Here is a 27342-nt window from a genome sequence, read left to right as displayed (position 1 = left end):
CAACAAATTATTCATCAACAACTTTTAAAAAATGGTAGTAGACATTTACAGATCATAGTCTAGCCCAAAAATAATGAGACTGTTTCAGCATGTAAAAAGTAACAGTACAAAACATACATCATTTTAGAAAACATTGAAAAAGTCAACATAAAATAACAAGTGTTGTGACTGAATTGATATTTAATAAACGTTTCAAAACAATACATTATACTATAGACCTGCAAAATTACTAACGTCCAGCATAAAAAACATTAGAAACAGAATTTACTGAAATAGTTCTGTATTTATTTCAAAAGATGTAACAATTGTTCATGAAGAAAACATTGTATGACTTGGTGAAGATGTGGGAGAAAGAAGCAGTCTGTTTTCCTCCCCCTCCTTCATCCGTGGTGCTCGTTCAACATAGCATTTGGAGATTCCTGTGAACATCAACAGTCATAAACATGTCATTCTGAACAGCACCATCTTCCTAACAAGAATTTAGACCAGTTGACAATTCAACAAAATTCAGTCTTGTCCATGTTGATGATCGGTACAACATGAGACAGATCGCAAGATAGCAAGCTGTGACTTGTTGCACCACATAGACTTACAGATCTAGTTTTTTCAGGCATCAAGATAAAAACAGCATACAAAAAATGTGGTTCAATTATTTCCAACTCACTACAAGTATGGTACTACGCTGAGAAACATATAGGCAACACTAAGAAGTTCTGTGATTCTTCTCCTATATGGCATAACTAAAACCTGCACAATCTATTTTACAATAGTTCTATTTTGTTTGTTTTTAGTCCTGGTCTTTCTCTATTTCTGATGTCCATAGTTTGATTTCTATTTGTAACTGTGCTATTCTATTTGTAACTGTAAGATTTCTGAACCTATATACATTTATACAGACCCCGTATGTCTTACATTTGTTATCTTGTTGTTATTAGTCTCACCCTTTAGCTCCATTCAACCCCTTCCATCTATCTCTTAACACCATCCATTTTGGATTTCTATTTGCCATATATTTTTCAACTGTGCTGTGATGCTCCACAAAAGTACTGAACCTTTCAATTCGCATAGCTTCTACAGATTGTAAATTAAAGATAAACATTTTTGCTAAAATAATTATTATATTATTGATCGTGTTACTATGACGATTCAAATACCCAGTATTGCTATCTGCAGCATTAGTTCTTGGTAAATGTTGCAATTCTTCAGCAATTCGTGGACCTGTGTGTCACGTTCCTGACCTGTTTTCTGTTAGTTTTTGTATGTGTTAGCTGGTCAGGATGTGAGTTTGGGTGGGCAGTCTATGTTTTCTGTTTCTATGTTGGTTTGGGTACCTAATATGGTTCTCAATTAGAGGCAGGTGGTTTTCATCTCCTCTGATTGAGAATCATATTAAGGTAGGTGGGGTCACATTGTTTGTCGTGGGTGGTTGTCTTCCGTGTCTGTGTCTGCGCACCACACGGGACTGTAGCGTTTGTTCGTTCGTTTGATGTAGTCTGTTCCTGTTCGTGAGTTCTTCGTGTAGTTATGTAAGTTCCATGTTCAGGTCTGTCTACGTCGTTTTGTTATTTTGTAATTTTCCAAGTGTTTTTTCGTGTTCGTCTTCGTCTTTAAATAAATTTCAATATGTCATCACACCTCGCTGCATTTTGGTCGAATCCTTGCTCCTCCTCTTCGGATGAAGAGGACCAAAAACGAGCTACATATAGCTAGCTATTTACATATACTGCATATATATATAATTTATAAATAAACATTTGTTTTCTAAATATAAAGGCTTTTCGAAAAGAGAAAATCAACCATATAATTCCATTTATATTTAAACAGGGAAATTAATACTCTGAAAAACAAACTTCAAAGACATGTGTTTTCTATACTTGCAAACACAACAGGTGAAATAATCAGGTGTAAAAAATGCCTAACATGCTCACAACATGTGAAATAAAGTGCTTTATTCACCTGTTCATGCAAAAAGGACATGCGGAAGAATCACGTGTAAAAATGTACACCAAGCGATTACAACGCTAGAATGTTGTATTTTCAGACACATGGAATTGTGCCACTGCAAACGTTTTGAATGCCTGTGGAATAACTGGCATAATTTTATGCGTTCTTATGCACGGCGCAACGCAGTGCCTGGATACAGCCCTTAGCCGTAGTATATTGGCCATATACCACAAACCCCCAAGGTGCCTTATTGCTATTAAAAACTGGTTTCCAACGTAATAACAGTAATCAAGTAGTATTGCCATTGACCTTCTCCCGGACACTCTTCTTCAACCACTCCCTGTTCTTCACTGCCCCTGGTCCCATATATCCCTGGACTTTGTTACTGATCTTCCTCCGTCAGATGGCAACACAACGATCCTGATTGTGGTGGATACGTTTTCTAAAGCCACCCATTTAATTCCCAAGTTACCCCTCAGCCAAGGAGACGGCTCAGCTCATGGTGCAACACGTCTTCCGGATCCATGAACTTCCAGTCGACAAGGTCCTCAGTTCTCGTCCCAGTTCTGGAAGGCGTTCTGCACCCTCATTGGGTCGTCAGCCAGCCTGTCCTCTGGTTTTCACCCCCATCTAACGGACAGTCGGAGCGAGTCAATCAGGACCTCGAGACGGCTCTTTGTTGCTTCGTCTCCACCAACCCCACCACCTAGAGTCAGCAACTCGTGTGGGTGGAATACGTCTGTAACACCCTTCCCTGCTCGGACACTGGTCTTTCGCCCTTTGAGTGTTCCTTGGGATATCAGTCCCCGCTCTTCCCTGACTAAGAGGAATAAGTCAGCATACCCTCTGCCCAAATTAATCGTCCGCTCTTGCCATGCCTGGAAGAGCCTGAGCAGGGAAGGGTGTTACGGGCGTATTCCACCCACACTTCTTCTGAAGACCACATCCAGGTATCGGCGACAGGCGGATCGTTACCGGACCCCTGCTCCCCGCTATCGGCCCGGGCAGAGGGTATGGCTTTCCATTCTCTAAAATCCTTAGCCCCTCTTCTGTTCGTCTTCTGTTGCCCCGCACCCTCTGTATACATCTCACTTTTCATGTGTCTAGGATTATACCTGTCTCACAGCCCTTTGTCTCCAGTTTCCTTTGTCGCCTTGACCTACCGATTGCATGCCGTCCTGTACCTGCCTGACTCTGATAACGACTCTTTGCCTGTCTTGACTTACCTATTGCATGCCCCTTGTACTATAATAAACTCTGAGACTCTATTCGCCTCCTGTGTCTGCATCTGGGTCTTAGCCTGAGCCTTGATAGGTTGTGTCGGAAACTAAAAGGCTATTGGGATGCTATTTTTAATGCAATATCCAATATAACACAAGTACCTATAACTCCTGACCCACTTATAGCTATCTTGGGGATAACTGCTGGTAGTTCTGGAATAGCAAATGCGGAAGCAAATACAGTGCCTTTGGAAAGTATTCAGACCCATTGACTTTTCCCACATTTTGTTACGTTACAGCCTTATACTAAAACAGATTAAATAAATGTTTCTCATCAATCTACACACAATACCCCATAATGACAAGGCAGAAAACAGGTTTTTGAAATGTTTGCAAATGTATTTAAACTAAAAAAGAGTAAGTATTCAGACCCTTTGTTATGAAACTCGAATTTTAGTTCGGGTGCATCTGGTTTCCATTGATCGTCCTTGAGATGTTTCTAGAAATTGATTGGAGAATAAGTAACGTGGTCTGAATACTTTCCGAATGCACTGTACGTTGGCAAATGTCTGTCTGATTGCCAGAAAACTGATTTTGACCCACTGGAAAATCCCAAACCCACCATTTTACAAACAATGGGTTAATAGCATGTTGCAAAGTCTCACCTTGGAAAAAATGAAATGTACACTGTGGATCCACAACTTTATTTTATAAGACACGGCAACATTTTCTTTATTTTGTTGGCACCGATACTAGTGTTTGATTATGTACCTGAGTTTACATTTGCACTCGTGTGTATATATATATGATGTGAACCTCAATATGAGGATATAAATAAAATAAAATAATTGAGGAACATTTGGGGTGGAAGGGGAGGGAGGAATTTGGACATGATAAAAAAAAACAATCTATTGCTGGTATTTTTTTAAATAATGCTCTGTCATAAGTGACTCCTGTCTTTTTTCTCTTATTTCTTGAATGCTAAGCCATCTTGGAACATATCAGTTGGGCTGCGTTTGGATGGGAGGTTTGTTTTGTTTTGTTTTTTGTTGCTGGTTGGTCGTTTAACCAATCAGATCAGCTCTGAGAAAGATCTTAGGTGAAAATGTCTGGTGTGGTTGGTTGGAGGACCGATTGGTGGAGGGGAAATCAGAATTGGGCTACCTATGAAAACTCATGTTGATATTGTACATTGTTTATAGTGCTTTCGGAAAGTATTCAGACCCCTTGACTTTTTTCAAATGTTACGTTACAGACTTACTCAAATGTATTTAATCGTTTTTTTCCCAAACTACACACAATACTCCATAATTACAAAGCAAATTTACTTAAAAAAAAACATAAATCACATTTACATAAGTATTCAGACCCTTTACTCAGTGCTTTGTTGAAGCACCTTTGGCACCGATTACAGCCTCAAGTCTTTTTTGGGTGTAACGCAACAAGCTCGGCACAGCTGTACCTTGGGATTTTCCCCCATTCTTCTCTACAGATCCTCTCAAGCTCCGTCAGGTTGGATGGGGGGGAATTGCTGCACAGCTATTTTCAGGTCTCTCTAGAGATGTTTGATCGAGTTCAAGTCTGGGAACTGGCTGGGCCACTTAAGGGCATTCAAAGACTTATCCTGAAGCCACTCCTGCATTGCCCAGGCTGTGTGCTTAGGGTCGTTTTCCTGTTGAGCAGGTTTTCATCAAGGACCTCTCAGTACTTTGATCCGTTCATCTTTACCTCGATCCTGACTAGTCTCCCAGTCCCTGCCCGTGAAAAACATCCCCACAGCATGATGCTGCCACCACCATGCTTCACCGTAGGTTTCCTCCAGACGTGACGCTTGGCATTCAGGCCAAAGAGTTCAATCTTGGTTTCATCAGACCAGGGAACCTTGTTTCTCATGGTCTGAGAGTCTTTAGCTCCAAGCAGGCCTTCATGTGCCTTTTACTGAGGAGTGGCTTCCATCTGGCCACTCTATCATAAAGGCATGATTGGTGGAGTGCTACAGAGATTGTTGTCCTACAAGGTTCTCCCATCTCCAAAGAGGAAATCTTGAGCTCTGTCAGTGACCATCAGGTTCTTGGTCACCTCCCTGACCAAGGCCCTTTCTTAGCAGCAATTCGACCACTCTGAACAGTTGATGTTGAGATGTGTCTGTTACTTGAACTCTGAAGCATTTATTTGGGCTGCAATTTCTGAGGCTGGTAACTCTAATGAACTTTGCAGCAGAGGTAACTCTGGGTCTTCCTTTCCTGTGGCAGTCTTCATGAGAGCCAGTTTCATCATAGTGCTTGATGGTTTTTACGACTGCACTTGAGTAAAGTTTCAAAGTTCTTGAAATGTTCCTTATTGACTGACCTTCATATCTTAAACTAATGATGGACTGTCGTTTCTTTTTGCTTATTTGAGCTGTTCTTGCCATAATATGGACTTGGTATTTTACCAAAGAGGGCTATCTTCTGTTTACCCCTCCTACCTTGTCACAACTCAACTGTTTGGCTCAAATGCATTACGAAATAATTAAATTCCTCAAATTAACTTTTAACAAGGCATTTGAAGAAACTTTCAAAGTTTGACATTTTCCGGATGACTGATCTTCATGTCTTAAAGTAATATAGACACAGCACCTGTCAAAAGTTTGGACACACCTACTCATTCAAGAGTTTTTCTTTATTTGAACTATCATTGTCGCATATTAGTGAAGACATCAAAACTATGAAATAACACATATGTAATCATGTAATAACCAAAAAAATGTTAAACAAATCAAAATATATTTTATATTTGAGATTATTCAATGTAGCCACCCTTTGGCTTGATGATAGCTTTGCACACTCTTGGCATTCTCTCAACCAGCTTCATGAGGTAGTCACGTGGAATGCATTTCAATTAACAGGTGTTAATTTGTGTAATTTCGTCCCTTAACTTCTTATGGGCACCGTCCCACCTGGCCAACATCCGGTGAAATTGCAGAGCGCCAAATTCAAAATACAGAAATACCCATAATAAACATTCATGAAATATTGTTATACATCGGCTTAAAGATTAACTTCTTGTTAATACAGCCGCTGTGTCAGATGTCAAAAAGGCTTTACGGCGAAAGCATACCATGCGATTATCTGAGGACAGCGCCTTACAAAAGCATACAAACATTTTACAATCAAGTAAAGGAATTACAAAAGATAGAAATAGCAATATAATTAATCACTTATCTTTGATGATCTTCATATGTTTGCAGTCACAAGAGTCCATGTTACACAAAAAATGTTTGTTTTGTTCGCTAAACGTCACCCTTTATGTTCCAAAAACTCCGTTTTGTTGGCGCGTTTTCTTCAGTAATCCACTGGCTCAAAGGCGGTCACGACATGCAGACGAAAACATCCTAATAGTACCTGTAAAGTTCGTCGAAACATGTCAAACGATGTTTATAATTAATCCTCAGGTTGTCTATTGTCTAAATAACCGATAATATTTCAACCGGACAATAGCGTCTTCAATAGAAAAGAACAACAACGAACGGCGCACAATCGGTCACGCGCTCAAAACAGCTCTGGTTCATTTAGAGTCCACTGAAAGAATGTTCTCATTCTTCCTCGTTTTTCAGAAAAAAAGCCTGAAACAATGTCTAAAGACTGACATCTAGTGGAAGCCATAGGAACTGCAACTTGGGTCCTATCCAAATACATACTGTATAGGCATTCAATAGAAAAGTACCACATCAAAAATATCCCACTTCCTGGATGGATTTTCCTCAGGTTTTCACCTGCCATATCAGTTCTGTTATACTCACAGACAATATTGTAACAGTTTTGGAAACTTAAGAGTATTTTCTATCCAATACTACCATGCATATGCATATCCTAGCTTCTGGGCCTGAGTAACGGGCAGTTTACTTTGGGCACGTTTGTCATCCAAGGAGTGGCATTCAGAAAATAGCCCTATTTGGTAAAAGTCCATATATGGCAAGAACAGCTCAAATAAGCAAAGAGAAACAAGAGTCCATCATTACTTTAAGATAAGGTCAGTCAATATGAAAAATGTCAAGAACTTTTAAAGTTTCTTCAAGTGCATTCGCTAAAACCATCAAGCACTATGTCTGCTGCAGAGGATACATTCATTAGAGTTAACTGCACCTCAGATTGCAGCCCAAATAAATGCTTTACAGAGTTCAAGTAACAGACACATCTCAACACCAACTGTTCAGAGGAGACTTCGTGAATCAGGCCTTCATGGTCGAATTGCTGCAAAGAAACCACTTCTAAAGGACAAAAATAATAAGAAGAGACTTGCTTGGACCAAGAAACACAAGCAATGGACATTAGAACGATGGAAATTTGTCCTTTGGTCTGATGAGTCCATATTAGATTTTTGGTTCCAACCGCTGTGTCTTTGTGAGATGCAGAGTAGGTGAATGGATGATATCTGCATGTGTGGTTCCCACTGTGAAGCATGGAGGAGGAGGTGTGTGGGTGTGATTTGCTGATGACAATGCCTGTGATTTATTTAGAATTCAAGGCACAATTAACCAGCATGGCTACCACAGCATTCTGCAGTGATACGCCATCCCATGTGTTTTGCGCTTAGTGGGACTATCATTTGTTTTTCAACAGGCTGTGTTAGGGCTATTTGACCAAGAAGCAGAGTGATGGAGGGCTGCATCAGATGACGTGACCTCCACAATCACCCAACCTCAACCCAATTGAGATGGTTTGGGATGAGTTCGACCACAGAGTGTTGGAAAAGCAGCCAACAAGTGCTCAGCATATGTGAGAACTCCTTCAAGAAAAAGCATTCCTCATGAAACTAGTTGAGAGAATGCCAAGAGTGTGCAAAGCTGTCATCTAGGCAAATGGTGGCTACTTTGAAGAAGTAAAAATATAAAATATATTTTGATTTGTTTAACACTTTTTTGGTTACTACATGATTAAATGTGTTATTTCATAGTTTTGATGTCTTCACTATTATTCTACAATGTAGAAAATAGTAAAAATTAAGAAAAACCCTTGCATGAGTAGGTGTCCAAAATTTTGACTGGTACTGTATATATTGTTCGTTTTTACCCTGTTATTTAGAACCTGACAGACAACTATGAAAAGCTCAAACCAAGTTTATTCACCCAATGGGTCAGACAGCTGAACAGACAAATACATGTTTCCCCCAGCATAAGTAAACATACCCCAATTTAGGTGAAGTCTCCTCCTTCTCTCTAAACATTACATCTTCATGTCTAGGTAGGAAGTTAAGTGATGCGGGCAATAAACGGTTCCTTCTCCCTTAATGTGACCTGACCTCAGCCCCCATTCCTCACTAAACCACATCTATCCACCCTTATCAGTGCCTGCCAACATGTGATTGTCTTTCCTTTACCCAATACATTCCAACCTTAATTGACTCCACCATATACATCCCTCCTAACAGATAACCATTAACTTCTGGTGTAGAAGTCAGACTATGGCACTCCTCATTTCCATAAGATACCTGATAATTTACAATATTTCAAGTTTAGGAGTCAGAACCCATCGATATGTAGATATAGGCCTATCGTAAATGCGTTTTATTGTAGCGTCATCTTAATTGCAAAAATAACTACAAATATACAACTTTAAAGGGATACTTCGGGATTTTGGCAATGATAGTAGATACACAAGGACTTCCAGTCATTGCTCTAACACTAGTTAGCGTTGGCTCACAAAACTACCTCCAACTTTATTCATAATGGACACAGAAAGTATCCAGAAGTTCATCTGACTCTGGGGAAAGGACCTCGTTGCCAAAATCCTGAAGGATCCCTTTAAGCTACAAAGTAATTTGATAGTGGTAATGAGCTGTCCATTGTTCTGCACAGCAATTGATCAAACAGGACCATGTTACAAAAATAAGTGGTTCTGAACTTGTGTCAATATTACACAGGTAAGCGAACAGTTACAGAGATCAGGAATGTAAACAGGCTCTATAGACCTTGATATCTATATGAGTGAGTATCTATACCACCCCCTGTTGTTATGTTGGGTACCTACTGACCAACAAAGATGACAATGACATGTATTATAAACAAAAAGGTTTAAGGAAATACAGGCAGACAAAACAGCTCACTCAATCAAGTCTGATAGTGTCTAATATTTTTAAAAAGCTTAAAAGGTAGTGGAATAAGGGAATTTCTTAGTGTGGGAAGAATGAAATTCATTACCTTGTATGTGGTACAAATCACATTATTGTGGGAGCACCTCTAAGAGCATAAATTAGGCTGTTTGAGGAGGTTTGAATCCTATGCAACCTGCCTACACGTTGTTGGAAGTACAATAGACCAGCCAATAGACCAACATAGCTACTGTAGGAGGTCAAAGCTATGTGCTGGAAAACCTTGCTAGGGCCGAGGTGAAGCACGCATTGTGGTGCTCATATGAATTTTCTTAATTTTTCAGCTTCAGACCAATGCCTACTTCTCACTTACAATGTAGTTTATTTTTTTATTTAAAATATAATTTAGCAAAATGTTTCTGATTTTTATTCATTGACCATTTATTTTTAGTACTATTTTATGAATTTAATTACTTTTTTGTTGTTGAATTGTCAAGAGGTGAACCTGCAAGTAAGCATTTCATGGCACTTATCATTCGTATATATGACTAATAAACAAACTTGAACTTGATCATTGGTAACCAAGTATATTGTTTAAAAAATTCAGAAGTAGAAAGCAACCGTTTTTTGTAAATCTAATGGAACGCCCTCKAAGACCCCGTTATCTGTGAGGAAAATGTATAAAGAACATTCGCCAATAGCCACATGATGGAATGACAAATATAGTAAAAAAGAAAAGAGTTGACTTAAAAAGGAAGAATCGATCTACCCCTAACAYCAGCCCTGCACCCCCCACAGCAACCAGCCCAAACCTCCCCTATTTCTCCTTCACCCAAATCCAGACAGCTGATGTTCTGAAAGAGCTGGAAAATCTGGACCCCTACAAATCACAATCTAGACAATCTAACGAGAGACCGGATCCTTGAGTCACTCACTGTTGTGCAGTATGCGCCAGGTGATCTAATTACTAAATGTTTGCTAGGAAGATATCTTATAACTATTAGGTTAACTGTCTAAAATGTGCATTTGGTTTGCTAATTTAGTAGCGTGCCACAAACTGTGAGTAGCATTTTTGATTTACTTGTGTAGTTTAGGTCAGAAACTGAACATTTTTGCAATGCGCTCGTTAGCAACTAGTTAGCATTCTCTATGGGATTTTACCTGTACTTGTTAGCATTGCTAATCTTCGGATTACATAGTATCAGTGGGGTTTAAAAACAATGCCGGTATTACAGAATATTCCGGTATGGCACAAGGTCGGCATGAAGGTATGACAATCTGTATACGGCCCAAGTTTATATACAAGAACAAAAAGGAAAAAGCTGAATATAACACTCACACTACAAAAGCAGCTATACATAATTCACAAATCGATACAACACACAGAACTATCCTGGTGCTTTCAACTCTAAGAAAGCCAACTCACTGATTCATTCAAACAAAACACTGGTTTCAGTTTCATCAGTCCTGTAGCAATTTGAAGAGTAAAATCCAGAAGGAAACAGGTGTCGAAACCAAAAACCTATAGGCTATAATTTGATATCCATCTCGACCAACTCTTACATTCTGTTAAATTGAAATAATGAAAAATGACGAGTCACTGAAGAGACCAGGCCATCTTTTCTTATTGTTTTCGCACTCTCCCTTGCCACCTTACCACTAAAAAGTGCATAGTCAATTTCCGACGCGCTTCTCTCCCACAGACTTGCATATATTCAAGACTCTTCAGTATTTGTTTATGCTTTACCTCTTGTGAATGACCTCTGTATAAATAAATGTTTCTATTCCAAGCCCTAATCGCAAATTTCTCTTTCGTTTTTACAAAGATTTAACACATTAACTTCCCTCCCACATGTATCTTGTCACATGTTCCCTTGTAACACATCATACGCTTCCGCATTAAAAAACAAAAACATTCCACGTTTAGTTTTCAAGCACAATTTAATGAAATTCAGTTGTAAACAACTTTTTAATTAAAAAAGTTTAGGAAAATATGGCTTCCACAAATATGTTTGTGAACGGAAYAGGAATGTTCTTCCTTGCAAATGCTCATTTTCTCCATGGACCTTGAGAAGGGTTTACATTGAATCATTTAAAATTAGTTAAGATTAAAATAAGAGTATTTTAAGAGGCTTTTATTATCAGTAAAAAGTGAGGAGCACAGAGCATTTAAGATTGGTTTAATTTGGTAATACATCAACAATGTAAACAGCACCATTGTTCTGAATATACAAATTATGTCATGATTGATTCTACTGAAATACTGATATAGGGGAGAAAAAAAAACATGCTTATATATACTGACAGTAGTCTTTTGGCAGAAGAAACTACATCAATGTACTATGTCAGCAGTTGAAGATAAAACTGTGTGGAGAATGATGCCCTTCAGTAATTGCTGGTGGTGGGTGTGGCTAGTTTACTTGTTGTGGTAGAACCTCTGTCCTGATTGGCTGTGGGAGAGGTAGGCATGCCGAGGGGCGGGTTGAGGAGAGCTCTGAAACGTTGTCTGTAAAATTGAAACAAAAGAGCATGAACAAATCATTTGGAAACATCATACTATAGAAGTAGAATCTAGTTTTCTAAGTATCACTTCCAACTATACATGAGAATATATAATATGAGAATATACTTGAGTCAGTCAAATCAAAAATAGGGTGCCTCTAGCCCAGGGTTATTCAATTACTGCWGGGGGTCCACYAAAATATATAAAATAAGTGGGAAAATATTTTGTTTATTTCAATATTTTAATGAATATTGCTAGCAACAGCAGAGTAAACCGATTTTGATTTACATACCATACAGTAGAAAAGGGGGATATCTTCATATTTATTTCGCAACTCCTAATATTGAGCAAATTACACTCACTGGAGTATCTGACAAAGGCTTTGAAAAAGCACCCGCGAGTACCAGTCGTGGCAAGTGACACTGGCTGCTGGTAAGCTTTCTTGACTTGGACATTCATTTTTGCCAAACCATTGTTAACCTTTGTTTAACCAGCTGCTGTTGGCAAACATGTTTGGAGTAGGGCTGGCACAATTATCGTATAATAGTCATCATAAATCGCTTATTAGAGAAGGGGGGGATTAAACTTTATATTCAAGTAGCTATAGTTTACGCAATGTCAGTTTTTCATTTTTACATGAAGTGGGTAAAGTTGGTTCTGCCCGTTTAAGTATTACTATCTGTTTTTAAAGACAGGGGTGTGAATACGGTGTTCTATTCATTAGGTATGTCGTAGTTTGTTGTGGGCGAAATTACGAGATTGTTATATTACTGTTAATGCATCAAATGGTTGTTTTATGGAGTAGAATAGGGTTTTTAAAACACTCATCTGTACGTGGTCTTCCAAGTTGGGCCTCTGGGGGCTTAATGCCGACAGTGGATTTACCATGCCTTTAGTGATAAGACCTAAAGACCGCATTCCATAACATGAGTTGGTGTTTGTGTGCCGGGCGGTACCAGGGTGGATGGCTCGGGTATGGATATGCCATTTGCGGGCTACCAAAAGTCTAGTTCCGTGGTACTGGGTTGATCACAGTAGGACTGGTGAGGTTAATGTATTGAACGAGAAACTAGAGTGCAGGTGACGCTAGCGAGGGCATCTGGCTTGGTGAAGTTCAAATTATAACGTAATGTTTTGATAAATGAGAAACAGGTATGCCCTAGGGTTACTATTGTTAGAGGCTATTGTGAGTGTTTTGTTTTGGAAACACTAATTAGGCAATATTTTGATAATGGTATGGTCATATAGACAGGGATTGAAATCTAAAAACAACGCTAACCGGTTTTCCTTGTCTGTGTCATTCACCTCTGTCATTTATTTGTGTTCTGTGAATGTGATAGGAGTGTATGTGAGGGTAGAAATAAGTGTTAATCTTACATTTGGATAATAAGATATAGAAATTTGCTAAATAAGATGATTTGAAAATTGGATAAGTCTTGATATAACGTTATCTTGGGGTTCCGTCCATCACTGCCCATCATAGAATATCAAGAGTGGTATTGAGAGAGGGATGTTATTTTAGACAGTAGCAGCAAGTCTATAGTTTCTGGGAGGCTAGACCTTGCCGTGATTTCTGGGAAGCTAGAGAACCATCTAGGATTCCATGACCGGGCAGGGCAGTGTCCGGGAAACTTCTGTTTTTTTCCACTGGGAGAATGTTTGCTGAGCCAATGGATTGGTTGATGTGAGTACCTAAGAATTTCTAACGTTCTATATTGATTCTGTGAAGATATGAAAATATGATGAATTGTATGCGTGTATAATGGATTACTAGAGATTTGATGAAGTAATGGATGGAACTAAACAATAATAATATGCTAACTCGCGCACCCAGACGTAGACGTACGTCAGAGTTGGGAAAATAATAGATCCGTTTTCTGAGTTGGTCCCTTTGATGGATCATTTGATGAAGATGAGGTTTAAGCATTATTAAACTGTCTACAAAGTCAGGGCAATTGTCTCAGAAACTGGATTGGATTGTGTCCACTTTTGGTTAACTTTCCCTAACGATGTAGCTATGAAACGCTGATGGGGTTTTCTCCGTCCAAGTACTACATTTAAAATAAAACTGCCCATATTGCCTGAAAATTTGTTATTTTTTTGTAGTCTAAGAGAAGTTGCATTAATTATCATATAAACCCTTTTCACATAGAGTTAGAGTGAATTAATGTGGCAAATCAACGTAACTTACAACGTAGCACAAAGCCTAACATAGGGTTTTCCGTCAAACTAATTATCATTACGGAGCGAATGTGATGTAATGAAGTAATTTAAATATGTCTCATGAGAAAATAAAATCCACTTTTATTACAAGGCGCACGATCTGGTTTTACATCAGTGGATGTCGATTTCATTTGTTTGACTGCTAGGATGGTAAACAAATCCCTTTTGCGCATGTGAAAATCTCTGCGGAGAAACACTTGGAYGACCTTTCATGCTATTTCTGGTAATTGTGTCTTTATTATGTGCCAAGATGTTAACTTCTTCAGGCTAGGGGGCAGTGTTCGGAAGTTTGGATGAATGAGGTGCCCAAAGTAAACTGCCTGTTACTCAGGCCCAGAAGCTAGGATATGCATAGAATTGGTAGTATTGGATAGAAAACTCTAGTTTCCAAAACTGTTGATTACTATGGCTGTCAATGGGAATATAAAAGGAAGACCTCCCAGATTGCAGTTCCTAGGGCTTCCACTAGATGTCAACAGTCTTTAGAAAGAGTTTTAGGCTTGTTTTTTGAAAAATGAACTATAATTTGTAGTTTTAGTAAGGGCTCCCATTTTGGCTGTAGTGTTTGTTGTGCGTTCCGGTGAGGGCGCGTACTTCGTTATTTATCTCCGGTATTCTCAGTCTTAAATGTTGTTTATTTACATATTAGGGTACCTGAGGATTGATTAGGAATGTTGTTTGATATGTTTGGAAGAAGTTTATTGGTAARTTACGGGATTCATTTGTATGCATTTTGAACGAGGGAAACCGGTGGATTACTGAGTCAAGCGCGCCAATGAAACTTACTTTATGGGGATATAAAGAAGGACTTTATCGAAAAAAAGGACCATTTGTTATGTAGCTGGGACCCTTGTGATTGCAACCAGATGAAGATATTCAAAGGTAAGTGATTTATTTTATCGCTATTTCTGACTTTCGTGACGCCTCTGCTTGGTTGGAAATGTATGTAAAGCTTTTGTGTGCGGGGCGCTGTCCTCAGATAATCGCATGGTGTGCTTTCGCCATAAAGCCTTTTTGAAATCTGACAAAGCGGCTGGATAAACAAGAAGTTAAGCTTTTAAATGATATATGGCACTTGTATTTTCATGAATGTTTAATATTACGATTTTTGTAATTTCAATTTCGCGCTCCGCAATTTCACCGGATGTTGTCGAGGTGAGACGCTAGTGTCCCAATGATCCGTAAGAAGTTAAGACTACAAATCATTTTAATTGGATTATTTGCAGGATTTACTTCATAATTTCAATAGCATTAGGCCTACAAACCTGACTCAGTTACACCAGCCCTGTCAGGAGGAATGGTCCAACATTCACCCAACTTATTGTGGGAAGCTTGTGGAAGGCTACCCGAAATGCTTGACCCAAGATAAACAATTTAAAGGCAATGCTACCAAATACACTCAATTAGTAAATAAACTTCTGACCCAATGGGAATGTGATGAAAGAAATAAAAGCTGAAAGAAATAATTCTCTCTACTATTATTCAGAGATTTCACATTCTTAAAATAGTGGTGATCCTAACTGACCTAAGACAGGGAATTTCTACTAGGATTAAATGTCAGGAATTGTGAAAATCTGAGTTTAAATACATTTGGCTAAGGTGTATGTAAACTTCCGACTTTAACTGTATATGAAGGAGTGTATTGTTGTGTTGTTTGTTCTGTTTTGATACAAATCTCACCAGATTGGGTCTGCTGGATTGTTGGGATTTCTCCCGATGGGTTAGAGGTCTAACTTCCCGATCCTGTGGCTCTGCGATGAGGGGAGCATAAGCCAATTTGAAAAAATAGTTTCAACAGAATGTGTTGTTATTCTTTGACAAGTTTACAACAGTGCCCATAATTGATTTAGACTTGTCTTAAAATGGTTTATTTTGGGGTATCAGGTTGATTGAGGTCTACACACTGCTAAATGTATAGTAATTTAGATTAACAAGGCATTTAGATACAGATCTGTAATAATAATCATGATAATTACCCTATAATTCTAGTATTAAGTTATACTGCATGTTAATATACATGTACATTCTGCCAATGTTGATGTGTGTTAAATTGAGGGTTTTAACTTTGAGTGATAGGACAAATGTCAATCGACGAGCAATATCATTCTAAATTTGGGTTGGATAATTGGGTTTTGATTACGATTTGGAAACTGAATGATTTTTAAAACCGACTGATTGAGATTAGTATGTTAATAACTACGAGTGAAGAAATGAATGTATTATGGATCGATTGTTTTGATTGTTGTGTACTAGCATGCCCAGATCCTGAGATTGAAAGTGTCCCTAAACTAGTTAATCTATAGGTGTTGCCTTATAAATAGTGGAATCATGTTGCTTGTCACGGGTCATGTTCATTAGGCACCAACGCAACACATTTGATTTAAACCGGGATTCACTACCAGGATTGGTCCAACAAGATAACTAAAATTAGCATTTCTGAGATGGAAATAGTTATTTCCACTATGCTGACCAAGGGAAGTATGCTCAGTATCAACATGATGTTTTGTTTCGTACTCATAAAAAAGGTACTCTGATTTAGATTGCTGATCATTTCTTAACAATATTCATGTTTATATCATTCCCAACGAAGGATCATTTTATGTCAAGGTTAAAAGGCTCAATGAACCAATTTACAATAGTATTTTTTGTATTTTACCTTTATTTAACTGGGCAAGTCAGTTAAGAACAAATTCTTATTTTCAACGACGGCCTAGGAACAGTGGGTTAACTGCCTTGTTCAGGAGCAGAATACTAGTGCAAGGAAGTTTTTTTCTATATGTTTTTAGTTGAAAGTTGTTCGATGATCTATTTGTTTTCTACGTGTGAATTAATGTTTTAAAACCATGACATTTACTTTTAGGTTGAGAAAAATTACAAGATGATGTTATAATACTGTTATTGCATCAAATGGTTGTTTTATGGAGTAGAATAGAGTTTTTAGAACACTCATCTGTGCGTGGTCTTCTGAGTTGGGCCTCTGGGGGCTTAATGCTGACAGTGGATTTACCATGCCTTTGGTGATAAAGCCTAAAAACCGCATTCCATAGCATGAGTTGGTGTTTGTGTGCCGGGAGGTACCAGGGTGGGTATGGATAACGATGAGGGGAACCTTCTTTTGGGGGCCAGATCCTGGTTTCCACACAATGAAAAGTCTTTACAGCAGATACTGTCTGCTGTGAATTATTAGTATCTTTCATACAAATCCTAACCTTGTTACCCTTTCCATGCATCTGTTGTTTGTCATGAACATTCAGGAGGATGTACTTTGCTATAAAATGCTGTGGCTCAAATTCGCTCGTTGGGCTCTCAACGAATCATCTAGGGTGGTTCGTTGACCAGCTTCATTATGAATCGATGTTAATAAGTTTTTAATAAAGTAACATCCTGATTGGTGATTGACCTCGTATCTCCTCATTATTGATTAGTATTTCCACGACAAGTTGTATTCATTAGGTATGTCTTTCAAAGATGCAATACAATTTTTTTTTTTTTTTACAAAAATGACTAGCTGTGTTTGAATACTCATACTAACCGCACTAACCATACTATTTATGACGTGAATTGAGTACAAGGTATGCTTATTGGTCATAGTATAGATATAGTTAGTAGGCCAAAAGTTCTTGGACGTCGTACTAAATTTGCAAAAATATGAAGTACACACGCAGAGGACACTATTTCCGCACTTTCGGGCCCATAATGCAGTTCTTCATGAAATGGGCGTGGCTTCACATCATTTCCAGATTTGAAGAAAACATGCAGTCGAAGTACAACCATAGCGGATACAAATTCATTGCTTTAACTAAATATGACAAATGTTAAGAAAATGTGGAGCAACGTAATAAAGTAATGACTTTTCAAATAAGTTACCTTACACGTTATATTGGCTGACAATTTGTTAGCTACGCTGTCCTTACGAACAACATAGCGTACCATTACAGTAGTATGTACTGGTATGTTCTTAGCTAGCTTCCTAACGTTAGTTGGCTACTTATACATCAAACTTGCCAGTATATTAACCATGGGCTAACTAACTAACCAACGTTTACTGACTTCATTATTCCCGTCATTCTTAGCTTACTAAATGGTATAGTAATTGCGCGTGCTGTTGCGCGTTCACAATCGACATTCGGGTGCTTTTGTAAATTCGCTCTGGCTATCTACTCCAATTTCAGAAAACTCTCATCTGAGTGTACCAGACAGTGCAGAATAATGAATTTACGAGCGCTCAACACCCCTTGAATATGGCCGGTGTCAGTAAACGTAGGCAAAAAAGCATAATTAAAATGTTGCCAGCAGCACAGTCACAGCCACAAATGCTCTGGATAACATGAAAACTGCCTAACCAGCTCTGCTAGGGCGAGTGAAATGGTCAGAATGGTCTCATTTGTGTCTGGAAGTAGCTAGCCAACGTTAGCTCCTCGGCCCGAGCGTCCAGTGAGAGCGAACCGCTCTGAATTTACGAACGGACAATCTGAGAACGTTCTGAATTTAGGAGCGCACTCTGGCACTCCAGATAGAATTTAAGAACACACCCGAAGTCGTAAAATGTCTAACTAGTCATTTGTTATGCTAACTAGCTAGCAACAGCATCAACTTCCGGTAGACATGCAAAGAGCTAGTACGCTCAACTGAAAGCATACTGTTCATTTACAGTATACTAAAATCAACTAATAGTACATAGTATGTAGTATACTGTATGGGTATTCGAACACAGCTACCCCTATCTTGGAGTTAACTTTCTAACTAATAGGCTATATTAGAGATTACACTTCTCCAATTATAATGTGGGGAGATCAAAATAATGAAAAGCTATCGACCAAATCTATTCAATTTAACATGTAGATTACTTGTCCTTGCCAGTATTCACAAGACAAGCAATGGGTCACCGGTTTGCCTGGGCAAGAAAAGGTTGAAGACCCTTGCTTTAGTCTAAAATAGTGATGAACACTCTAAACCATATTATTACACGACTGGGGTTGATTTTCATGACGTATTCATTGTATTTCGTCGAGGCCATTATCATTGGCCATTTGATCTATCCGGCAGCACCAAGGCTGTATATAAGGGGTTGGGCTGCTAAGATGTGGGTGATGTCTGATAGGATACTCACTGGGTGAGCCTGCTGTGGAGGTGTTCCATGGGTAAAGCTTCCCGGAGAGGCTGGACGGGGGGGATGGGCATACGGTAAGCCAGACTATTCACACAGAACAGGAGGCGCAGGAAAAGAAGACATGAGGTTATGAATTAACAAAGCTGACTGACTTCGTAACCCTGTGGTGTGTTTCATACCATAGAAGGAAGAGAGCAATGCATAAAGCAGGGTTGTGTTCATTAGGCACAAAACTGAAAAAAAGTGGAGTGAAATGGAGAGGTACTAACTGAACACTTCCAATAAGAAACACTTATTTTGGTTTTTAATTGCAAAACGTTTTGCTGTGTGCCCTAATGAACATGACCCAGGGTAGGTGGGTATAGAGGGTGGGTGGGCTTTACCTTTGCAGCAGGGATTTGCACTGCAAGGGAGGGGGTAGGCAGAAGGCCTGCAGCACAGGCATGAAGAGTCTGAGGGTGCATGGGCCGTAGAGTACTCTGAAGCCACCACAAAAACACAGCAGAAAAAGATTAAAAGGCCAGTTACGTGTGAGTTAACCACAGACGACCCGCTCACAAACTGAAATACAGCACACTGCTTGTGATCAACCTCTTAAATGCATTGTTTAAACACTATGGTTTATAAACACTGTTATATAACCATATCATCCTGTGCCATGCTATTTTGCCAGTCTATATGGGGCCCAATGAACTTACAGAGTCAGTGAAGCCAGACTGTTGATTAGCATGTTCAAGCTGCTTCTGTAGAGGGATCCCAGCACTGGGGATTAATCCTGGGGACAAAAAAAGATAAAATGGTGAACAGAGAAAAATTGAGTAAAGCGAGAGTGTAGTAAAGTCCGCACACCCATCCCAGTGTCATTACGCATAAACCTTACATGAAACATGCCACAATCCCCAAGTGTGAGGCCTGCAACAACCTATAGACATTATTAGACACAGACACACGGATGTAAGGTACCTGGCTGAGAGGTAAAGTGGCTGTGTACAGCGTAGCCCTGCTGCTGGTGAGGCAGGTACTGCATGGCCTGGAACGCTGAGGCACCTGGACAGGGGGGCATTAAGGAGCGGTTTATGAGTGAAGCACGCACACAGACAGCATACACAATAAGCTTCTCATTCTCATAATGACCACAACATGGTCACCTTGGAAAAACAACACAAACAGACTGCTCCCATATCTGTTTGTCAAACATGTTTGGCTTAACAATGACCACAGGAATTGGCAAACCAGAACAAAAAGATCTGGGCCCAAGCTACCAGATACAAATTACGTTATGCTTTCAATGTCACATAGACAACACGTCTCTCAAATAACAATTACATTGAAAATCCAAAGCAGTTACCTCTGAGCTGCGAGCTGGTGGCGTAGCTGACAGGGACATGCTGGCTGGCGGCGAAGGGAGAGGAGTGCTGTGCCTGGGTGAGCTGGCCGTAGGGACCATGGGCTGCCTGGCTGGCTGAATACTGTCCATGCTCGGAGCCCACGGAGCTCATCCCTGGCTGGCTCTGGTAGTGACGCCCCTGTCAAGTAACATACAGGACCCGTTTTCACACACATTCAATGCACTATAAGTCACCTTGGATAAAAGGGTCTGCTAAATTCCATATGCTATTAGTAGATTACATTCAGGCCAGACCTAAATAAGTATAGAACACGTTATAAAATCAGGGCATATTGGGTCCCCATTCGTCAGTCCTCAAGCCACTGAAGACCTAATTATAATCAACAGGAACAAGTGCCTGCTGCATACACTGAGGGGCTTGAGGCCAAATACTGGAAACCCGAGTATTTATGAAATCTGCTCACTCACAGGAAGGACAGGGGACTGGAAGAGCTGTTTACTGCGTTCTCCAAGCAGAGCAGCAGACCGGCCATGACTCACTTGACCTGCTGATCATTGATATAGAGAGGAGGGTAACATGGAGAAGAAGATACAGAGGGAGAGAGCGAGGCTGGTAATGTGCATAGTACAACTAACAGTATGTGTGTATAGACAATTACGCTTGTATTACATCAATCAGTGTGAATTACCTTGCATGCTGAGCAGATGTTGTCCTGAGTGGATAGCCATGCTGGGCTGGTACGTAGCAGATGTCAGGGTTGTCATGTCACTACAAGAAAACATTGGGGAAAGAAAGTAAGATCTTGTCCATAGCCACAATGTTAATGCTAGTTTATCAGCAAATAGGACTGACTTTCATATCAAAAGCCAATAACATACGTAGGTTGCTGGGGAATGTGTTAGCCTGGTGGTCCCAGATCTGTATGTTTGTGCTTTCAACAACAACCATAGATGTTTGCAAAACAGCCCCTGCAGATCTGGGACCACCAGGCTAGGGATAAGTGATTTTTTTAAGACCTCCAGAGCCGGTAAAGCCTTTACCTCTGTTCTTTCCTCCGTCTCTTCTCCTCCTCATGGAGCACTTTCTTCAACTGGAGGAAGAGCTGGTGTTTCTCCTCCTGTAGCCCCTGTAGCTTCTCCCCCATCTTCATGATCTAAGGGAGAGAGAGAGGGACAAAAAGAAAGAGGAGTTAAGGAAGAGGAACCGAAAGAGAGAGTGAGGCACTAAAGAGCTCAATAACTCACCTGCTCTTTCGTCTCATCTAAAGACATTCTCTCCTCCACCTCTTTCTTTCTCTTCCTTTCTTCCTCCTCCTTCTGCTTCTGCTCCATCATTTTGTCTACTTCTTCTTCCTCTGTGACACAAGGTTGGGTGAGAGGGTTACAGAACAGGAAAGGGGGATACCTAGTGTTACGGATACAAGTATTATGTGTGTATCCTGTGTGTTTCTTTTCTCTCCTTCTCCCCTACTCCCCTACAGGTGACAATCATCATTCCCCAATCAGTCATCAATTAGTCACTAATCAGAAGACACCTGCTCCTTTTCCCTTACCCAATCACAGTCCCTTTCCCTTGATTTAAAAACCCTGTCAGTTGTGTTCTCTAGAGCTCAATCTCTCTGTAGATCCATTGTGTGGTTTGCAACTACATGTCACTTTGTTCCTACCTGTGAGTATTGTTTTTTTGGTTATGGTGTTTGAGTGTTTCTTTGATAGTGGGAAAAGGGGGTAACCAGACAGTTCGCACATGGGCATACACTACCCGTAGGTAAACTTTGTTAAATACACTAGTTAGAACTGGGCGGACCACCCACTGTATTTTTGGTTAGTTAGTTGTTGAAATAGGCTAGTCTAGCTTAGGGGTGTTTTTGGATGCTTATTGTTTCATTCCTTGGGTCCAGCTCAGCCCCTTTTCCTGCCCCCCCCCCCCCCCATTACCGTGTGTTTACTAATAAACCCTGAGTTTGACGGTAGATTTAAGTGTCGTGGTTATTTGTTCTCACTGTTTTCACTATTATAATTTGCGTGAGTTGTGTTACGGGTCCCATTACCATCCCCCCCAGATTGTCGGGCCAAAGGGATTTGTAACACCTAGTCAGTTGTACAACTGAATGCATTCAACTGAATGTGTCTTCCGCATTTAACCCAACCCCTCTGAATACAGGGAACAGTGGGTTAACTGCCTTGCCCAGGAGTTGATTTCAGTGTTACCTGCAACTTTGTTTGAGTTTGCAAACTCCCAGTGTCATTGGGTAGAGGGTTCTTTCTTACCTTGTCTCTTGCGGTCTCGCTCGCGCATGATGTGCTTGTGCAGGGCGCGTGCCATGGCATTGGACAGTTTGGGCCTCTCTAGTAGAGCAGGCATGATGGTAGGAATTGGTGGGGCCAGCTAAGAACAGATAATCACCACTGACATATTGTATGTTTACATCCATTTACCTACCACAGTCCTTCATTAATCAAACAACAATACATGAATCAATCATGCTGTTATGATAAAGTCCCTAATAATTAGATCACAACAGCCGAAATGGAGCGAGAGCTTGGAACTAAAAGGTTCTATCTGCAAAAACATGATTGAGAATTGGCTTTAACGTTCTGAATCATCTTTGGTTTCAACAGTTTATGCAATTTTTTTTATATATTATTATTTTGAACTTAACATTAATTAGGGGTATTTGGAGTACTATATAGGTCAAACATTGAACAGAATAAGGCCATGTCAATAACTCAATTTTGACAAATGCTGATAACTTTAAAGTCCCAAACTCTCAAAACTATAACCTACATTATAATAATATATTCAGTTAGCTAACTATGTCCAGAGCCAGCTAAAATATGGCTGACTAGCCAAATACTTAATTTCCCAACTTCGAAGACAACACATCTTCTATATTTCCATGTCTAGTAACAGGGGGTTTGTTTGAATTTAGAAAATACTTGGTTATTAAATAAAGTATTGTTTTGCTCCATGAAATAATCCAACAATGCATACGCCACCATCTTGTCTTAAAATCTTCTCTCATCGATTAAGACAGGTGGGTTGACCACCCCAAAGTGCTGCATGTCATGACACTAACCTGTCTCGATCAACGATAAGATTTGAAATAGACAAGATGGCTGCGTACACATTGTTGGATTACTAAATGGAGCAAAATATTTATTTAATAATAGAGTTTTTTCTCAATTCAAACGAACTCCCTGCAACTAGACATGGAAGTTTAGAAGACGTGTTGTCTTCCAAGTCAGGAATTTAGGTAGCTGAGGAACGCTCAACTGTTCTCTTATATCCAGGCAGAGTTGAGTATTGATGACTGGTCGCGCGATTTACTTGCAACGACTCACCATCTGTCGGTAACGTCACTTGTTAAAATGGCAAATTCTGAAAACGCTTACCTGTACCGCTATGTTTGTCCTGTACAACTGCGGTCCTTCCGCGGGGTGCTGGAATTAATACTTTAAAAGAAACGTATCGCATAGGACCGAGTTTTTCCTAATTTGTGTTTCTTAACTGGAGACGTGGCGGCCTTGACATTTAACGTTCGCTACATAAACTGAGATTCAATTGGCACAAGCGCTAAGGAAAGCGTGGTGGTTGTACAAGATACGTGTTTATTAAAAGTATGAATTTCATCACCCCACGGAAGGACTGCAGTAATACCGGACAAACATAGCGGTACAGGTAGGCCAAAGAGTTTTCCTATCACAAAATCATGATCACATCCTCGATCTACCCTATTTAAGTCTAATAATGACAAACTATGACGTTAGTCAATAATACATTAGTCTAAATTGTATCGCTAGTTAGCTGCCACTGTCTAACAACCCGTTAGCCAGCTAGTTAACGCGTAATATTTCTATGTTACCTTGTAGGTAATCTCACACTAGCAGTTTAGCATTAACTAGCAATATTGATTTGAAAAGTCAGTGATCTGTCTACTTTTAAATGGCATACGCCAAGGCTGACTCTATAGTGAGCTAGCTAAACACATTTGCAAAGCAAATCCCGATTTAGCATCAATAATTCAACGACAGTTTAGCTAGCTAGCTAAACTACAAATACTCGCATATCTAGCAGTCTTGCAATACAATTGCGTGGAATCCTCAACGCACTTTTTCCTTGTCAGAAAATGTCTTTGTTAGGCTGGTTTGCAGGTAAATGTTATAAAAGCCCAATGTTGACACTAGTTGGGTGTGTTCACTAGGAACCCAAACTGAACAAACCGGAAAGGGGTCTTCTATGGTATTGTAGCGGTCCGCAAACACTTCTTCTTTGCGGTTTAACTGCGGTTGGCATCCAATATGTTGCATGACCGCCACCTACTAGACTGGAGTACAACTCCCTTGTACTTTGCTATAAAAAATAAATAAACAAATACCCTCCCATCTCTAACACTACACTCACAAAAAAATATATAAATAAATAGTTAAAATTACACCACCCTACTCCACTATTTAAATATATGTAGTCCTACCTCATGCCACCAACTTGAAAGGATGGGACATCACCACAGGCTCGTACAGGATAACGTTATATATCCTAACATCACTTTGTCTGGCAAAGACTCAACATCAAAACTCAAAAGAACAGACAATGACTCTTCTGTTTCACTACTCTGCCACCCTGTCTGCGTCGCACCAAYCGACGAGCATCACAAACACTGCAGGAATCTTCCACTTCAGTTGGTTAACTATTACATTTACTGCAGTTATCACTCCTTTCAATGGCGCCCTTTCAATGGCGCCCTATTTCCTGAGCGAAACAATTCACATTTCTTGCCCCCATTCGTTTATTGCGGAGCGCATTCTCCCTCTGACCAGCAGAAACACAAACAATTATCACAAGACCACTTCTGGTTACCCTTGCCGATTCCACAGCACTCAACTCTGTTTTCACCCACCCTGAAACCACAAATGGATCAGCCAAAAGGCAAGGGTCCACTTTTTCCAAAAGCTTTACTCCTACTGTCAGACTCATCTTTATCCTGACCCTCGGTACAAGCCTCCACCACACCTACAACCTCTGATAATTCACCCTCATTCACTTCCTCTTCAGCTAACTCTGCTTACACTTTCTACCATTCTTCTTTAACAAACCATCTCTCTTTTTTCCGCCATTTTTAACCAACTCAAGCTCACCCTCTTCCTCCCTCTCTTAAACCTCCACTGCCTCTTTTTCCCTCCATTCCTCCTCCGTATTCCAAGTAAACGTCTCCTTATGATAATACTGCACTTCTCCTGACATACATCTTGTTCTTGCCTTCTCAAGGGGCGCCATTTAAACCGGCTGCCACAATCTCCATWCAATCAGCACGAACCCCTTGTGATGTAGCGCTCAACAGTGTATGCCACTTATAATGCAGCTGCTTCATCTTGATGTTATTCTTTATCAAAAGCTACCGCAACAGTTTTCAATTTCAAACAAACGCGCTCTCAGTCTTCTCCAACGTGCTCCTTCAACATCCAAAACACTCCCGACTTGGTGTATGCCAACTACTGTATGGGGTGAAAACTAACTTTAACGCAGGGAAAAAAACATTAATATTATCCCCATCAAAATTAAGAAAAAACAAACTGTCAGTTTCAAATGTCTTCTCAGATCCCTACACAGGCTCCGGGGCCTGAGACGGGGGGAGCATCTCCCGACAGTATCCCCTGCAATGTTTCAGACGTGTCCTGAAGATGCAATAACCTTTTGGCCACTTTCAKAATGTTATCCAGTTTCTCCAATGTTTTTATTAGTTTGTCCTGTACAATTAATCACCTGTGCAATAAACGCAACAAAATCCACCTTCACCATTAGTATTTCCGGATATTTTATCTGATAAACGACAATACACCACTGCCAGAGCTTCATCTCTACTCTCTCCAACAATTTTCACTGCCTCCGCGTAGGAAACCTGCTTGACAGCCTTGGATCCTCGATACTTTGACCTCCTACACCCTAACAGGGCATTTAGGGAATTCTGGAACATGATTCCATCACAGTTGAAGCATCCCCAGACATTAACACTGAGGTCTCCCAAATCAACATCCTTATTCATGAATCGTACCAACCAGAAACTGCTTTCCGTTTCCAGATTTCGCTTTTTTTAGCTCCATTTTTCTTTATTACCGTCGTCCAGTCTCTCTTACAACTTAATTCGCGTGAAACACAATCAAACATTGCATATGAATATTAAATATCACAATACCATAAAGCCCACCAATATGGAGCCACCCTGGAGGGACCTTCCTGAGTTTGTCCAATAGAAACTCTAGTTTTCCGTTTGGGCGTAAACGGCTTCCGTTATAAAACGTTTTGCAAATGTTTGCTGCGGTCGTCCTCTAATGAATACACCCCTGATACTGTTGGGTGTGAGGTTGGTTAGCTTATGAATGTTGCCCAAATTTGACAATTCCAGAGCCAGAAATCAGCATGTTGTAGTCTTTTGTAGCTAAAGCCAGATATTCCTATCTCTTCAAAAGTATAAATTGTAACTTGGAATCGTATTAACGTCCATTGTGTACATTGCCCGTGCGATGCAGTGCATTCTCTGTAGAATCCCACAAGAAGTGAATGGGAGTCAATTGGGCGCTAGCTCAAAAACCCAGCATGAATTACATAAAACGAAACTCAACATTACAAATATTTTCCGAGATTTTAGATAATTAACATGTTCTTAATATCGTATAGCTTTTAAATTGTGTCATTACAAAATAGGCATGTTTCTCAACTCATACCCAGGAGTGTAGTGCTGTCGGAGTGCGGAAGAGCAGCGCTCCCTCAACCCTTTTCAATTTGAGAATGCACAGAGCTGGTAACCATTTCTGGGAAAGGTATTATCAAAAATTCTAAATAAATTCAATTTAATTACCACAAATTCCATGAAAAACAATAGAATGACAAACCAAATAAATACGTACATTTGAAACCTAGAGATAG

At 39.9% G+C, this 27342-nt stretch overlaps 1 protein-coding gene across 6 annotated transcripts; it reads right to left on the bottom strand.

The window, feature by feature from the left end:
• Window positions 1–345: 345 nt before the first annotated feature.
• Window positions 346–27342, bottom strand: LOC111962025 (G protein pathway suppressor 2). 6 transcript variants are annotated; one of them, XM_023984774.2, is made up of 13 exons: window positions 24531–24653; window positions 22689–22806; window positions 21663–21772; window positions 21459–21571; window positions 21107–21186; window positions 20886–20965; window positions 20418–20595; window positions 20033–20116; window positions 19768–19844; window positions 19453–19548; window positions 19070–19153; window positions 15640–15710; window positions 11397–11739 (listed from the first exon to the last, which is right to left on the bottom strand). In XM_023984774.2, the coding sequence occupies exons 2-12, from the start codon at window positions 22780–22782 to the stop codon at window positions 15681–15683; spliced, it is 1026 nt and encodes a 341-aa protein (XP_023840542.1). In that variant the 5' UTR covers window positions 22783–22806; window positions 24531–24653; the 3' UTR covers window positions 11397–11739; window positions 15640–15680. The 6 variants fall into 6 exon arrangements, with proteins under 6 accessions (XP_023840541.1, XP_023840542.1, XP_023840539.1 ...); XM_023984773.3 differs by lacking the exons at window positions 11397–11739; window positions 15640–15710 and adding an exon at window positions 346–419 and having other exon boundaries at window positions 24531–24654; XM_023984771.2 differs by lacking the exons at window positions 15640–15710; window positions 24531–24653 and adding an exon at window positions 27324–27342 and having other exon boundaries at window positions 11555–11739.

The sequence above is a fragment of the Salvelinus sp. IW2-2015 genome, linkage group LG4q.1:29 (assembly GCF_002910315.2).
Source record: "Salvelinus sp. IW2-2015 linkage group LG4q.1:29, ASM291031v2, whole genome shotgun sequence".
In the NCBI taxonomy this organism is placed as follows: Eukaryota; Metazoa; Chordata; class Actinopteri; order Salmoniformes; family Salmonidae; genus Salvelinus; species Salvelinus sp. IW2-2015.
This window is presented reverse-complemented; position numbering and strand designations above follow the sequence as displayed.